The sequence below is a fragment of the Cyanistes caeruleus genome, chromosome 2 (genome assembly GCF_971803275.1).
Source record: "Cyanistes caeruleus chromosome 2, bCyaCae1.hap1.1, whole genome shotgun sequence".
NCBI lineage: Eukaryota > Metazoa > Chordata > Aves > Passeriformes > Paridae > Cyanistes > Cyanistes caeruleus.
In genome coordinates this window covers 55,980,959-55,996,788 of record NC_141702.1, presented here as the reverse complement: position 1 = coordinate 55,996,788, position 15,830 = coordinate 55,980,959, and the positions used below count along the sequence as shown (strand labels likewise).

Sequence of the window (15,830 nt, the reverse complement as noted above, 5' to 3'; positions counted from 1 at the left end):
AGGTCAAGTTTTACTGGCAGTAAGAGTGTTAATCTTTATTTTCAAGGTCGCTTCATTTATATTTTTTAAAAAGAGAATCTGTTAGGACTCGCACTGCTGAACCGTTTTAATGAAAGTGGTTTCTGTTTATTTTTATAGCCCAGTCCTTCACAGCAGATCAATCTCGGCCCATCATCCAACCCACATGCCAAACCATCAGACTTCCATTTCTTAAAAGTGATTGGAAAAGGCAGTTTTGGGAAGGTAAGTGTAACTTTTTCTTTCATTTAAATTTATTTACTCTTCAGCTCTTCTGTGAAATACTGGAGAGTGGGGTTTGTTCTGCCTTTGGTGAACCATGGTGACTTACACCAAACCTGAGCACATCCTGCTGTCCAGTGCAGGGAGAATGGAGCAGGGAGGCTGCATTTGAATGAGTCATAGAAGAGCCAGGAAATTCAGTTCACTAGTGCTGTGAAGGATATACTTTACTTTTGGAAGAGAAGGGAACTAGAGGTGTTATCTTTGGGCTAGATTAATGTGCCCAAATGGTAACAGTGCCAGGCATTTCCAGCGAAGGGCTTGCACACTGAACGAGAGAGATGTGGCAGTGCTCAGCAGCTAATGTAAAGGCTTGTTGCTGGTTGTGTTATGAGTTGTTCCATTTCAGTATTGCTCAGTTCTGGAATTTTATGCACTTTCAGGTCCTCCTTGCACGGCATAAGGCAGAAGAGCAGTTCTATGCTGTTAAAGTCCTGCAGAAAAAAGCAATCCTGAAGAAAAAGGAGGTAAGCTGCCCTTCACATTGCCATTGCAATGTCCATTAAAACATTTTTTTTTTTTCCTACTATTGAGCAAGCGTACTAAATATTAATTTCTGATGTTTTCAGGAGAAGCACATTATGTCAGAACGCAATGTCTTGCTGAAGAATGTGAAACACCCCTTCCTGGTCGGGCTTCACTTTTCCTTCCAAACTGCAGACAAATTGTATTTTGTCCTGGACTACATCAATGGCGGAGAGGTACGCAGTAAAAAAATTAAATAGTATTTCCTGTCATGTGCATGGTGGTAGGGTAGACATTTTCACCCTTCCTTTTAAATACAAAAAAAATTGCAAGGGGAAAAGTCATGGGGGAGAAGTTACTAGATTGAATGTTTCTGCCTGCCAAGTTTTGAACTACCAAAGGATCGTTAGGCCATTTCCTGCTATTGTTCTCCCTTGCTATATATGTTGAGTCTAATTAAGTGCATTGTTAACAGGCTTTGGCAGTGTTTACACAACTTTGTTCCCTCTGTCTCCTGTAGTTGTTCTACCATCTCCAGAGGGAGCGTTGCTTCCTGGAGCCGAGAGCCCGATTTTACGCTGCTGAAATTGCCAGTGCACTGGGCTATCTGCACTCCCTGAACATCGTTTATCGGTGAGTAGCCTTACTCAGTTTGCTGTACAGAAAACAAAACGTGTGCTTTGTTAAATAAGCATTGAAAAGTTCAGCTCAGTAGGAGCTTGAAATTGCTTTTAATATTTTGTGGTGGCTTAGTGCAGTTCTGTAAACAGCTGCACCTAAAATATTCTCACTGTACCTCCTCAAGCTAACATTTATCTTTTTTCATCTCGTCCTACAGAGACTTGAAACCAGAGAACATCCTGCTTGATTCACAGGGGCACATTGTCTTGACTGACTTTGGACTCTGCAAAGAAAACATAGAGCACAATGGCACGACCTCCACCTTCTGCGGCACTCCAGAGGTACGGCCAGCCCTCAGCCCCCCACTCTTAAAGCAAGAGCTGTTGTCAGCAGTGAAAACTGACTTCTCCCATGTGTATGTAAAGCTGGTTACATGAGCAGAGGGAGCATTATGGCCTTCTAATATAGGGCTGTCAGTGAGGACATGTAGGACACATGGTGCTTGCTGAGCAGGAGAGAGAGCTCTCAAGCCATCTGCCTGGTACAAAACATTGTAGCTTTCCTTTAGTTTAGATATTGCTGGGATTCAGTAAGCTGCTTTCATCCATGAATGAGGAGGCTTTCTTTTTCTTGATAGTAAAAATCCCTATGGCTCACATGGCTCTTTCCCTTCTCTTATACAGTATCTTGCTCCTGAAGTTCTCCATAAGCAGCCCTATGATCGGACTGTGGACTGGTGGTGCCTTGGAGCAGTCCTGTATGAGATGCTGTATGGTTTGGTAAGCAACAAATCCTTTGTGACAGATCAAACTAGCTTACTTGACCTTTTCCCACAAGAAACCCCATGCCTGCCTGTCAGCCTCATTAACTCCTCCTTTTTCTGCTTCCCACAGCCACCCTTCTACAGCAGGAACACCGCAGAAATGTACGACAATATCTTGAACAAACCCTTGCAGCTGAAGCCAAATATTACCAACTCAGCTAGACATCTGCTGGAAGGCCTCTTGCAGAAGGACAGGACAAAGAGACTTGGTGCCAAGGAGGACTTTGTAAGTGCAAACTGGCCAGTGCCCACATGGCAGTGCGGGAAGATGACTGGGCCATACTGTTTACATTAGCTCAGGTCTGAATTAATCTATTTTTCTCTCTCTTAACAGATGGAGATTAAGAATCACATCTTCTTCTCCCCAATTAACTGGGATGATCTCATTAATAAGAAGATTACACCCCCTTTTAACCCAAATGTGGTACGTATCACTTCTAATTATAGAGTGCATGAGAGTGCCTTTTTGCCTCTCCTCTTTGTGGTGTGCCCAGGAGCCAGGGGCAAGCGGCCGGATGGCTGTGTTTGGGAAATGCAGCTTTCCTTCCCTGTCTGTCCAAACAAAGTTAAAAATAGGTGGTAATTGACTTTTTGCTGATGATCCCTCTAAATGGAGCTGTTTTTTTCGTTGTCTCACATGCTTCATTTGCATGGCAATTTAAAAATAATCCCCAGCCTTCCCCATTTTACCAAAGGGGAAGTTAAGGTATAGAGAACAAGTATCTTCCCGAGGACAGAGTTACAATTGGCTTGTCAGATACTACTAACATGTAAAGTGAGGGATTAGGTTGTGGAGGTTGTTCTCTATCATTTCTTGGAACATTTTATAAACTTCATTTAATAACAAGAAGATCAAAGTCCTCCCCTGCAAACTGCTGTTGTGTGGCAGAGTGGCATGTCTGCATTTAGCTTCTGTTGCATGAGCTTAGTGGGAGTGTAGCCATACTGAATTGAATCATCTTGTTTTTAGTGAGACAATGTGCAACAGGATACAAAAAAGGTCAAACTAAAACTGTCAAAGGCTGCTAAACAGTGGGCCTGAGGTGATAACACTGTGAGTCTCTGTACAAGGGTGCTTGTCTCCATATTGAATTGAATTGCACACTCAAAAAAATACTTGGGTCTAAATTTTTTTCCCACCCTTTCCACAGAGCGGCCCCAGTGATCTGCGACACTTTGATCCGGAGTTTACAGATGAGCCAGTCCCTAACTCCATCGGCCAGTCCCCAGACAGCATCCTCATCACCGCCAGTGTCAAAGAAGCTGCTGAGGCTTTTTTGGGCTTCTCATATGCCCCACCCGTGGACTCTTTCTTGTGAACATTTTTCTTTTATTCTTTTTTAATAATAATAACAACTATTATTTGTTTTGTTTTGTTTGGCCTTCTGGTGGAACTGCCAGTTGACCAGTCACCTTGAAAGAGAATTTGCACATTTCCACCATGGCAGCTTTGCAGCCTTAATTTCAACTACACTGTTTGCTGGAAGCTTTTTTGAAGAGCACATCACTCTCTAAATGAGCTTTACAGGCTTTTCATTTACATTTGTTCTTCCCCCAAAGTGGTGCTGTCTCCTTGGGAAAGAAAAAACAGAGTGACTGCTGCCATTGACTGCTATGGCAGATCATAGGAGTAAGAACAAGCTGTTTTGTAATCGTGCTCGAAAAGCCTTGCCTGAAGATCTATCTGAACGTGATAAGGATTTTATGAAATGTGCCTTTATTCTGATGAGATCTTGTGAGCTCCAAAGCTTTCCCTGTTGCAGAGTGTGTTTCTCAGTTCATTTATGTGGGTTTACTATGTGAACAAATGGTATGCGTGTGGTCTGCGTACTACAGATGGACTTAGTTTAAAGCATCAGTGTGACACTTGCAGGATACCACAATGTGGGGCATTGTTTGTTTCTTCCATATTTGGAAGATAAATTAAGTGTAATTTTGAAATTTCTTTTGTAAATCTATACTGTCAACTAAAATTATTGAAATGGGCTCACAATTACTTGTATCCAAATGCTTGAAGAAAGCATTGCTGCTATGAAAAAAGATTTCTATTTTTAGAAAGGGTTTTTATGGACCAAAATGCCCCAGCTGCAGTCGGTCAAAGCTGTTGGTTTCTTTTTTTTTTCTTTTTTTTTTTTTTCTCTTTTAGTTTTAAAGATATCATCTATAAAATGGGCATTATTTATGGTCTTGGGGTTTGAGGGATTTTCATTCCTGACTGTATGTATTGTAAAAAAGATCTGTACATTCAGTTGTAACTCTAGATGTATATTTAAACTTACAGACTTACTTGTAATGTATACCATCATTGTAATGTAATATAATTAACATGGTTATATGTATCATATTTTTCTGTGACCAGACCCATAGGTTTGCAGTAAAATCCTGAAAAATACTTCCATAAACTGTCTTCTTTTAAAACAAAGGTTTTAGCAAGATTTAAAAAAAAAAAACAAGTAGAAACAAATCCAAGCTGTCAATCAGCTAAAATAATTTTGCTAGGTGTGTGATGGTTATTCCATCAAACTCCACCCATAGAAATCTTACCATGGATACAACTTGGTCTTCCAGCTGTGGCTGTGTATCATTGTGGGTGTTCTTTTGTAGTACAAATGCTCCCATTTCCCCAAAATGAATTTCTCTGTCACAAGCAAAGTGAGGATACTGCTCTCTGGTGTGGACAAAGCACAGCTACACATGAATTATGTCAGGAGATATTTTAGCACAGCATTGCAGACACTAGAAACAGGCTATCACAGGACTGATGGAAACAGCCCCTATTGGGACTCCATCCTGGAGGCTCTGATCTTGCTGCTGTGATGTGGGACAGTGCACTGTAGCCCGAGTTTACCAGTGTTCCAAATTCAGTGCTCCGATTCAGGAGCTGGGTTTCACTCACTGATCCTATGCTTGCAGCTGGGGTAAAACTGCCTATATATCTAAAACTGTTAGTTTTTTATTACTGAGTACTACTGAGAAGGCCTGCAAGAGGCATTTCTGGCCAAGAAGTAAGATAACCACTTCTTCTGGGGTGATCCTTCTGTGGTGATGGTTGTTTTTTTTCTCTGAGGAATGGAGCATCTGCACCTTCTTCACAGCTCCCATTATCCATCAGGTAGTTCAGTTGGTGGTCTTAGCAATTCTGGGAATCCAGATGAGCAGTTGCTGAGAAAAGTTGGACAGTCAAACGTTGCTCAGGCTGCAATGATATCAGCAGTGTAAGCAAATCTCTAACAGGGGTGGTATTTCTGTTCATTACATTTCTGAGATAAAAGCCTGCAGTAATTTTCTAGCTTTTATTATCCATTTGATGTAGGAACAGAAAAACATGTATGGCTTTAGCTATAAACTGTTTCTGGGAGACCACACTCAGAACTGAAAATGCTAATTCATAGCAGCCAAGAAACCTTTCAGATCCCGTTATTATCTGAAAGAGATGCAGCCACCTCCCCCTCAAACTCCCAACAAACTCCCAAATTCATGAATTCAATAACTCTTTGAATAGTGCACTGACAGGCTCTGCAAAGTCTTCCACTGCTATAATGCTCCTGAAACATCTTTTGTGTCGATGACTTGGTAGGCTAGAGATGTTAAAATATATAGTGCTAATCTGTCTCTACAGAAAATGAAACAACTTGCCAAGCAACGAAGCTGTGCATACACATTATCTTTGCCTCACATTTCCCAGTCATGAGCAAGGTGCTGCGTGCAGATACACGAGCAGAGAACTGCAGCCGCGGGGTAACAGAACATTAAATGCCGCCTATAGTTTTATAGGGGAAAAAAAAACCCTGCTGGAGTAATTAATAACGGAGAAGTATAAAACTTCAGCAACTCAAAGGTGTACATCATGTGCTTTTCATGTGTGCCAAGATGTAGGGTATTATTTTAATGGGTTCCTTTTAAAAAACAATGTCTGATTGTAATTCTAACTGTTCTACCATGCGTAGGCTTATTATGCTGCTCCTGCTTTCTGCAAAAGTCTGCAACTGCTAGCAATGAATATTCAACACATGCCGCCTCAATTGTTTGGTGTAGAAAAGGAGAAAAAATTGTCCATGATTTTAATCTCGCTGATTTTGATGTATTGCAGTCATGCCTGTAGGTGGAATCTGTGAAAGTCAGCTGGGTTTCTTGTTTTGTTTGTTTTGTGGAATTCCATGTCTATAAGGTATGTATTTCCTTAAGAGAAAAGTCTCTGCACTGAGAAGCAAAAGGCTAGGATTCCTGAAATCACAGGTGACATAGGTGTTGAGCTACTTTGACTAATACCTGGATCTGTAGTTTAATTTCACTCATTTGTAAAATAGAAGCAGTCATCCACACTTTCTGCTGGTGGTAGTGTTGTAACCACCAGCAACTTGGATAGCTTTATTCAGCAAAATGGTCAATGCAACTAAACTTCAAATACTATATTGTACTCTGCATAGCGAGCATGCTTGGGCTTTCATACACTCTTTGGGTGGAGTGTATTGATAATACATGCAAAAAAAATTTAAATACGTAAATGCAGACATCTCACGTGGTTTAGTATGTGCTACTTATCTCCATGTACCAAAAGCTATGAACCGTTTCATGAGCCTTAGAGAGATAAGAGAAACTTCTTAGGAACTATTTTTCTTGTTCTCCTTATACTCAGCAGGCTGGAGGACAGACTGGATCATAAGGAAATTAAGGTTCTTGTCTCTCCCCCCAAAAATTCTTAAAAAGTAGTTTATGCCACCCTATGTGTCAGACTTATAACAAGCCTGGAGAAATTAATGAAAGTTAATGAAATTAATGGAAAAAACCCAAGATTCTAGTACAGCCTTGCATCTTTAGTGAAACATTTCTACAGGTAGGCGCTAAAAATGAGGGACACTGCTCAGAAAAGAGCTTTGGCTAGTGGCCCTAATTCAGCATCTTACCAGGGGTACCTAAAGGTAGCTGAGATGAATCCAGGCCCATCTGGACTCTTTCAAGAATAAACAAAATATTGCACAATGTTATGCTCCTATTTAACTGCAGTACCAGATCTACTGGTGTTTATGTGATACCATGTGGCTGTAGTTATCCTAGTAGGTATGACAGCTTACAGTAAAGATGCTTTCTGATGCTTTCTGATGCTTTCTGATGCTCCCCACAGTTGCAGTTTCTGCTATGAAGGCCTACATTTCAAGATCAGGATAAAATTTTCCATGCTGGCTAGGCCTGATTATGGAAAATTTCTGCAAAAATGCTTCCAAAACATTCCAAAAATGAGGAGGGGGAAAAAAAAAAAAAAAAAAAAAAAGCCTGAAGAAGAAAGTTGCAAACAACACAGATAAGCACAGCCACAATTTCTCCAGCGATTGCTTGAGAGTCAGGTCAGACTCTGAAAGAAAGGCCTGTTCTTTGAGAGACTGCAATGTGGCAGCTCCTGGCCTCCCTGCGCGGTTTCGGGGGGCACCGCGGTGCCAGCGTGTGCTCCCCACGCGTGTGTGTGCGGTGCCCTGCAGCCGTGCGGGTCAGGGCCGCAGCCCGGGCTGCCCGGGGGCCTCAGGCAGAGCTGCGGCGGCGGCCGCGGCGCTGTCTGCCCGCGGTGCCCCGTGCTCTGGGCCCGGGCCGAGGGTGACACCCTGTGGTGCCGCCGGGCAGCGCTCGGCTCCGCCGGGAGCCGAGAGGCTGCGGTGAGGGGGCCTGTGCCGGCTCAGGGACAGCAGGGCGTGGGAGACGGAGCCTCTGGGAAATGGTGCCCTCCCCCCGCACCTGCATGAGCCAGCGGTTCAAGCTGATGCTGAGAGAGGGCAGGCGCCATGTCACAGCTCCGGCTCCTCTTGCAGACAGGCGTCAGCCCGTGGTGATAGAGGGGCTGCGTGCCTGGAGTTGTGCAGGCCTTATTAAGCTCAGGTTTCTTTGTCAGATTCAGTCTTCCCTGTAACATCCCCGTCTGGACTCATCTGTCTCTGAGAAGCACCAGGCTAACACAGGAGCTCCCTCCTGAGTATTTTTGGGGGCCTAGATTGCCATCTGCTGCTATGGATGCTGCCTCTCTCCTCCAGCAGGAGGGATCAGCAGCACCAGGCAAGGCCAACACTGCACTTTGTCCATGGCTCCTTCAGCAGTTCCTTGTTTGGAAAGGTTGGACTATTTAGGAAACGATCCACAGCCTGTTGGCCTGTTTATTTGGTAGGGATCTGTTCACTGAATTCTCTCTCCCGGATGTGAAGGATGTGAAGAGCTCGGTACTGTGGATTTTCTCACATGTTGATGAGGAGGAGAGGCCCAAACCTTCTTAGACTTTATCCTGCTTTCTCAGTTTTTGTAAACGCCCTTCCCTCTGCACTTTAGAGTCTATACTTATAATTGGTCTCTAGTGGTTTGGTATTAAGATTTTCTACACTGGAATAGAAAATCTGTATACTTACTTCTGAAATGTGTAGAAATATACTTTTGTAAAGAAGTAATATTCTTTATAGTTTGGTTTCCATGTCACCTTGACTGGAACAATATATTCAAAAATATATTGTAAGTCAGCCAGTTACCATTTTTGTTTTTCTCAGGGAAAGAAATTTATTAGTTCAGGTAAATTGCACATACTGCTCTGAAGACAGCTGCACAGCTAATGTCTCCCTAAGTACAAAATATATGCCATACAGAGAAGCTTCCTCCTGAGAGCTGCTCTGTATCAACTCAATTATAGATGCAAAAAATAGCCTTTGTATGGATTTGAACAAAAGTAATACATACCATACAACTGCAATTAATGACTGATTGTGCTGAAGTGAACATTGAAATAAATAAGAAGAATGATGTATGGGTATACAGGAACCTAGCTTTTCTGAAGGGACAAAATAATCCATATTCTTCTTTTAAGTAATGACCATGAGACTATGGGATGTGCTTAATTGGCTAATGTGAAAGAGGGTCTCAAATGTGACTTATGTTTCCCTCCAGATTTGGGTCCAAAGTTTCTTTGTATTCCAGGATTATTTTGGCTTCCAGTCATCAGATTGGTACTAAGGTTGTATTTTACTGGTGTGCTGTGAATGATAAATTCGCAGACTTGTAAGAGCCATTCTTGCTTAAATAAGAGATTATTGAGTTATTAATTTTTCAACTCTGAGTATGGAATATCATCTGACTGAGAAACACTGGGCCACATGTCAGTTAACAGTGTATGGCTAAGTTAATGAAATCATACCTCTTGATCAGTTTGAGTCAGACCTGAGCATGCAACCTAGTCTCTCTTTACAGGAACTTTCCAGGTACCCAGAGAGAAAAAGTGATTTCACTTGTCTTAAACAGACAGGTTGGGTGCTCTGGAGGGGATGGTTTCTTTCCATTGCCTATAAATGGAGTTTTCACTGACTTGTAAATGCAGTTGCTTAAAACAGATTCCTCCTCCCTCTCATATGATCATTCAGCATGTGCATATTTTGCTCACCATCTATGTGTGTTTTGCAGATCACATCCTAGGCACATGGGATTGATATCAAAAGACATAGAACTAACTGGAAATGATGCAGCTCACTAGGGAGTTGAAGTATTTTACCTCTGCAGATGCTGATAAGCCCTGTAAGCAATTAAAAACATTTAGTGGAGAAAAACTGCATTTGTTTAAAACGTGACTGCAAGCTAGAAGAAGGCTTAACAGATTTGACAAACAGCTTCCAAAGCATGGATTTTTAAATTAAGGTTTACGGATGACAAATGATATACTGCTCCTGATTTTGTGGCCACTACAAAAAAGTATTTCAGCAACTGACAACAAGGACATGAGAAGTAGAACAAGCAGCCTATAAAATGGAAAGTGCTGGAGAAGAAAGATGAAAAGCAAAACAAAACAAAAGAAAGTTTTATTATTTCTAAAATATTTATCACTTTGGATATCTGCCCTGTTATGTATTAAAAATTATGAATGTGACATTGCATCCCTTGGCATGTTGCCATCATGCACCATATTATGACAGGTAATGGCAAAGAGCTGAAAATAGATAAGACACTGAAACACTCCATTAGAAAATCAGCAGAGTGTGTGAAATGCTGCCAAGATCTACAGGGAGTTATCCTAAATCATGTAAACCTGTAAACCATTTTTTCATATAACATGAGAGCTTCATTAACAGAGCCATTCAGCTGGCATGAATCAAACAAAACATTTGATGGGGGCCTTTTACCATCTGGGTCAAAAATAATTCACCAACTGTTCATGCTAAAATACTGCAGTTAGTCACTCTGAGCCAGATTTTAGAGCCTTGCAACACACAAAGCCCACAGCATATTCACTCCATTGGGACTATTTACATGAAAAAAGTTAATTCTGGTAAATACCTGCTCTACTGCTGTGTGTACTATAGCTCTTGCTGATACATTCTGATGTGTATTTTTCATATAATCATAGAATCACAGAATGCTTTGGGTTGGAATGGAACTTAAAGATCATCTAAGTTCCAACTCCCCTGCCATGGGCAGGGACACCTTCCACTAGACCAGGTTGCTGTGGGCCCCATCCAACATGGCTGAGAACGCTTTCAGGGATGGTACATCCACAGCTTCTCTGGGCAACTTCCTCCAGTGCCTTACCACCCTCATAGTAAAGAGTTTTGTATTTACTTTTTTCCTTCACTCCAACTATGCAGCTTCTGTTGCAGTGGACAGGCCAGATGTACAATGTTTATTGGTTTCCATGTTGTCACCTTGACTGGAACAGCCTGGTAACAAAAACTGCTAACAGCACTTGTGAATTCCCTCCCTTGCCTTATGGAGCCATTGCTGAGGTGGCTTTTGCCCCTCAGCTTTTGCCCTTTACAGCTGGGGGCTGTAAAGTAAAACAAGGTCAAGATGCTTAGGTGCTGTTTTACTTCACATCTGGGTTAGACTGACAATGCTGATGTGCTTCCACAGACCACTGGGCTGAAAAAGCATTTCGTTTAACCAAAAGAGAAGGGTGCCATAACGCCCCTCCTTTTCCTAATTAAGGCATTGAATAATGGTCCAGCACAGCAGTGGAGTTGTAAAAGGGAGCAGAACAGCAATTTTGGCAGAAGTGAGACTTTGTCTCAGCACTCTCGCAAATGCGTTAAAGCCACTGATGGTCACCCAGTTGGGCTATGGAAAATCAATCCCTTTGAGTCGTGTGATTGCAGCTAGAGGTTAGAGATGCTGACCTGAGGCTTCAGGCTTTTGGCAGTTGGCAGCAGGACCTTTGTTGTTGTTTTGTCTGTGTAAACCCTGTGTGTGAGGGCCCGAGGCTATGGACCACAACAGCCATGCTCTGGCATACACTTGGAATGTTCATGGATTGTACAACCATTTGAAATAGTTCCTATGTTTCAACTATAGCGTATATGAAGTGTATATCATATAGTGTATATGAAGGCTCTGAGAGAAGCAGTGTCATCTTCCACATAAGCTTAGATGGAAGATAATCTTCTGAAGATGTTCATGCATCCAAGTTTTCCTTCTTCCCATTATGTAGTCAGATATCCATTTCAGCAATCCAAGAATGCTCATTTTGACTGTCTGAATGCCCCTCACATTTTTGACTTCATAAGTTTGATAAATATAAAATGCCAAAATTATTTTGGGAACATCACTTATTGTGAAGTAAGAAAAAACAGATTGAGCTTGATTTTCACCTCTCTTTCTGTCAGTTTGGTTCTGGCCCAAGATTGACTTTATGGAAATTAGTCCAAGCTTCCTGTGCAATTAAAAAATTTAGTCCCACGACCACTTGAAAATTACAAGCAAGTTTTTATAATGAAAATATTTTTTGGCAATATGTACTTACCATTTTCTGTTAGGGACAGTTTTATAAAACAGTTCTAAATTCGACAAACCACAAATATCTATCAAGTGTGAGGAATTGGAAACAGATTACTTGCATCTATCCTATAGCATTTTATGGATGCACGTGAACCAAGCAGTGACTATTTTTCCCATGTGTAGCCAAATATATGGTCTCTATTCTGTGTTTCCATTTCAGCTAAGCTCTTTCATCTGTTTGCAGGAAATATACCTTTGTGTTATCATATCATCCTGAGAGTCCTCTTCAAGTAAAGAAAGAAAAAAAAAAAAAAAAGGAAAGTGCTGCATCAGTTCCAGAATTGCCTTTTTGAATAGACTATTTAAAAACAGATATCAATACCCTTCCCTGGATGAGAATTCAAGAACTCAGTTTTCAGTGCTCTTATTCTTCTGGCACAGTGTTCACTGCTGATGGATGACACTTGGGCATACTGTATTAGTCATACAGCCACGTGCAGTACCCAAACCCATGGCACGTGGAGATAAGATACACATTGCTTAAAGTTTAGAATCCTGCAGCTACTTGTGTAACCGCATATTAAAAGTAGAATAAATCTATTATACTCTATTTATCCACCACTGAGTAGCAAATTGTAATTAGGATTCGGTTTCACAAAGATGACACCTAGAAACTCATCACCCCAGTTTCCTGTGACCCCTCTCTTTTTGTCTCCCCTTTGTCACACCCTCATCTCTGAGTCCTTGTCAGATTCAGACACATTTTCTCTGCAACAAAGAAATCTCACACCTTCCCTTTTCCCACTATAGATAGTAGCTTAATTTTCTGTAGTGCACCTTTGACAGCTTTCTTTCTGAGTCTTTTGATTCATGTTCTGCCCTGATCATGGCATAGCAAGCCTCTACAAACTGACCCAAATATTTTTAAAGTTATAAACATCTCTAACAATATCTTATCACATCGAAAAAGTAAGGCCTTGCACATTTCAGCTTTTCCTGACTCTTATCGACCACTTTTTATTACCAGGAAAAGTTTTATTCTAACTGAAATTTTTAATTCATAGACTCAAAACTTGTTGCAGAATAATTAGGTTCCAAATTAGTCTTGGAGGCTCTAAATCCAAACAGAAATTTATTTCTATCTGAAAGACTGAAAATGTTGTTTAAATCTTTTTTTTTTTTTTAAAAACAAACAGGCTAGTTTTCAAAGAAGGCAAAATTTTAAATAATAAAAAAAGAAAAAAATATTAAAATCTGCTGTTATTTATGTCAACATAAGTTACTGTAAGGCCGAAGAGTCCTATGGGTTTTCATAGTTGAAACTGAAAGAAAAATTTGGCCTTCATGGTTGTTATCATCACAAAATAGGGGAGTCCTGCTTAAGAACTGAAACGTCTGACAGTACCCTGTTCCCACAATGCTATTAGCTCTGAGTAAAATGCTTTCTGTTACCTTTCCTAAATTTAGGCCGTTGGTCTTTACAATTTTAGATTCTCCCTTTGTGTTCACCATAAATCAGGAGCCTTTTTCAACCGACCTAAATAAGGTGAAGCGCTAATGCCAAATTACTTGCTGGCTAAAGACAAAAATACACTGATTACACCATCAGGATATAAAAAGGATGTTAAGAAGCTTGTGAGTTCAATTGTGGTATTTCCAGGAAGCTTAGTCCTCTATAAATGTGGCTTTTTTATTTAAATTTTTTTTATTATTGAAATCTGCACTTTGAAAAGGCAGCTGGAAAAGCACCGTTGCTAAAATGAAGAATCAATTCAGAACCTAGCTGATCACATCAAGTGCAAAATCTAATCCCCTCCACTCCTTTGAATATGTCAGTTTGCCAATGTATCTTTCAGAGCTAGGATTATAGAACTTCTCTAACTCTTCATCAAAGAGCATTTTAACTGCATTTATTTAAAATATTCTGTACTGATTTTCTGCAAATAAACTTGTTAATGACATCTCCTTAATGACTTGCCTGACAAGTTAATTTACACTCCAAATATAACAAAAGAGAAGGTGTAAAAGCACAAGCCCAAGCACTGATAGCAGCAGAGGTATACCCTGGTATTTTCTCACTCCACGTATACTACTTCTATCTTAATCCTTTTTACCTCAATAGCATGAAGAGCACAGTAGGTCAGGTTTTCTACCCTCCAGGTAAGTGATATAAGAAGCTTTTCCCATTTGGGTTAATCCAAAACCACATGACAAAAGTACCATTTTGCCACGCTTAGGAGGAGGCATGGTATTGCATGTCAGCAGTAGGAAATCCTCTTTCCCAAACTCTAGGTTGAACCCGGCCCTGGGAGGGCGTACACCCTGCAACCAGAGCGTGCCTGCATGAATGCACAGGCAGCTTTCAACTAAATTTAAGGTACCTGTAAGCTGCTCTGGCGAAGATGACGTGAACATCCCCTAACCCTAGGCAGGGGGCTGCTAGCAGGGAGCTTGACAGGTCAAGTACTTACTGTGCTTCTTAGCTGCTTTTGACAGCCTGCGCTCAAATCTGCTGCAGGGCCATCGTTAGCTTGATCGATGTTTACCCTGGTCAACTCTGACAGCAACAGTGAGCAAGGTGAGACAGCCAGGCTTTCAGTCTCAGCTCTCAGGCCCACAGGGGACACATGGTGCTCACTTCAGCAAAGCGCTTGTGCAGAAACCACAGACGATGTTCTTCCCTACCACTTGCATTCTGGCTCACCAGATGAAGTTTCAAAAAAGTGTATTTCCCTGTCCTGTCATCACACCTCCTCATGGCAACAGATTTCCCACATTTCCTGATATGAGAGAAATGTGTCCAGTTAAACATCACAGGTCATGTCTTGCCTGCCAGTTTCTGCAGTGGGAGAACAGCTGTGGTGCTTGACTGAGGCTGTGAACTATCTTTTCTCCCAGATCTCTCTTCCACCTCTCTTTTCCCCGATGACCTAGAATTACTGTGTTAAGAGGACAGTGAATGATCAATCCCTGTTCACCCTGTCCATGCCACTTGTGATTTATAAATGAGCTCAAGGAGAGCAAAAGTAAGGGAGGTGAACATACACGATTTAGTGAAAAGCTAATTTTATTCCATCCAAGAGCCTTATTTAAGCTGTGCATATTGGTTTTTTGACCCTAAACAAGAAAGGGCAAAATTGATGTTAGCCAAGAGGAGAAGCACCATGTTCTTAAATCACACAGACTTCACTGCAGTGACAATGCTACTGAGAGGCAGTAGCTGCCATGAAATAAAGACAACTGATGTTGTCTAAGTGTGGAATAAAATTGGATACATATGCAGTGGCTTAGTTGTTCCTTCCAAAATCGTAGTTCACAGTGGAGCACTGGAAAGGATCTGCTTCAGTTCCTGCTCCAGCCATCCCAAACATAAGTGGCCGAGCTAAGCAGGTGAGGGTTTTGCTGTCTCTGATACCTCTACACCACTCCTTTCTGCCAGAAACACTAGGAGGCTGCAGCTACATTCCCTATCTCTCTGCTGTGTTCCTCCCACAGCTGTGTGTTGCAAGGAGTCACATTTTGGCAAGCACTCAAGAAGCCCAGAAACAATACAGCCAACACGTTTAGTGCTCTATCATGAATTGCTCCCTGCCTGACACCTGCTGCTCTCTCACAAGCAGAGGTTGAACTTCTCCATTGCTGATGGGACTGTGGGGGCTCTGAGTTTCATACAGGAGGATGGTCCCTTGTCTCCAACCTCTTTTGGTGGAGCACAGGCAAGGTGATGTCCATGGAAGGGTGAGGTTAGGAATGTGGGTAGACCCAAAAGTGGACAAGAAAACAAGGAGATAACTGGGGTAAGGCTTTGAAAAATGTTGTGGGCAGAACATAGAAAGGCAAGACTTCTGCAAAGGTACATATGAACTCATTAAATGGTTTATGTGTAAGCCATTGCTCA

The 15,830-nt window shown here is 41.5% G+C and overlaps 1 protein-coding gene across 3 annotated transcripts in view; it reads left to right on the top strand.

The window, feature by feature from the left end:
* SGK1 (serum/glucocorticoid regulated kinase 1) overlaps nucleotides 1-4,601 on the top strand; it is a 70,459-nt gene extending 65,858 nt beyond the window's left edge. For all 3 annotated transcript variants that reach the window (XM_023924576.2, XM_086877155.1, XM_023924577.2), the window contains 9 exons: nucleotides 139-243; nucleotides 684-767; nucleotides 870-1,001; nucleotides 1,286-1,398; nucleotides 1,604-1,727; nucleotides 2,070-2,165; nucleotides 2,280-2,435; nucleotides 2,544-2,633; nucleotides 3,361-4,601. In XM_023924576.2, coding sequence (XP_023780344.2) covers nucleotides 139-243; nucleotides 684-767; nucleotides 870-1,001; nucleotides 1,286-1,398; nucleotides 1,604-1,727; nucleotides 2,070-2,165; nucleotides 2,280-2,435; nucleotides 2,544-2,633; nucleotides 3,361-3,528 — 1,068 coding nt within the window. In that variant the 3' untranslated portion in view covers nucleotides 3,529-4,601. The remainder of the gene's footprint in view (nucleotides 1-138; nucleotides 244-683; nucleotides 768-869; nucleotides 1,002-1,285; nucleotides 1,399-1,603; nucleotides 1,728-2,069; nucleotides 2,166-2,279; nucleotides 2,436-2,543; nucleotides 2,634-3,360) is intronic.
* The last annotated feature ends 11,229 nt before the right edge of the window (nucleotides 4,602-15,830 follow it).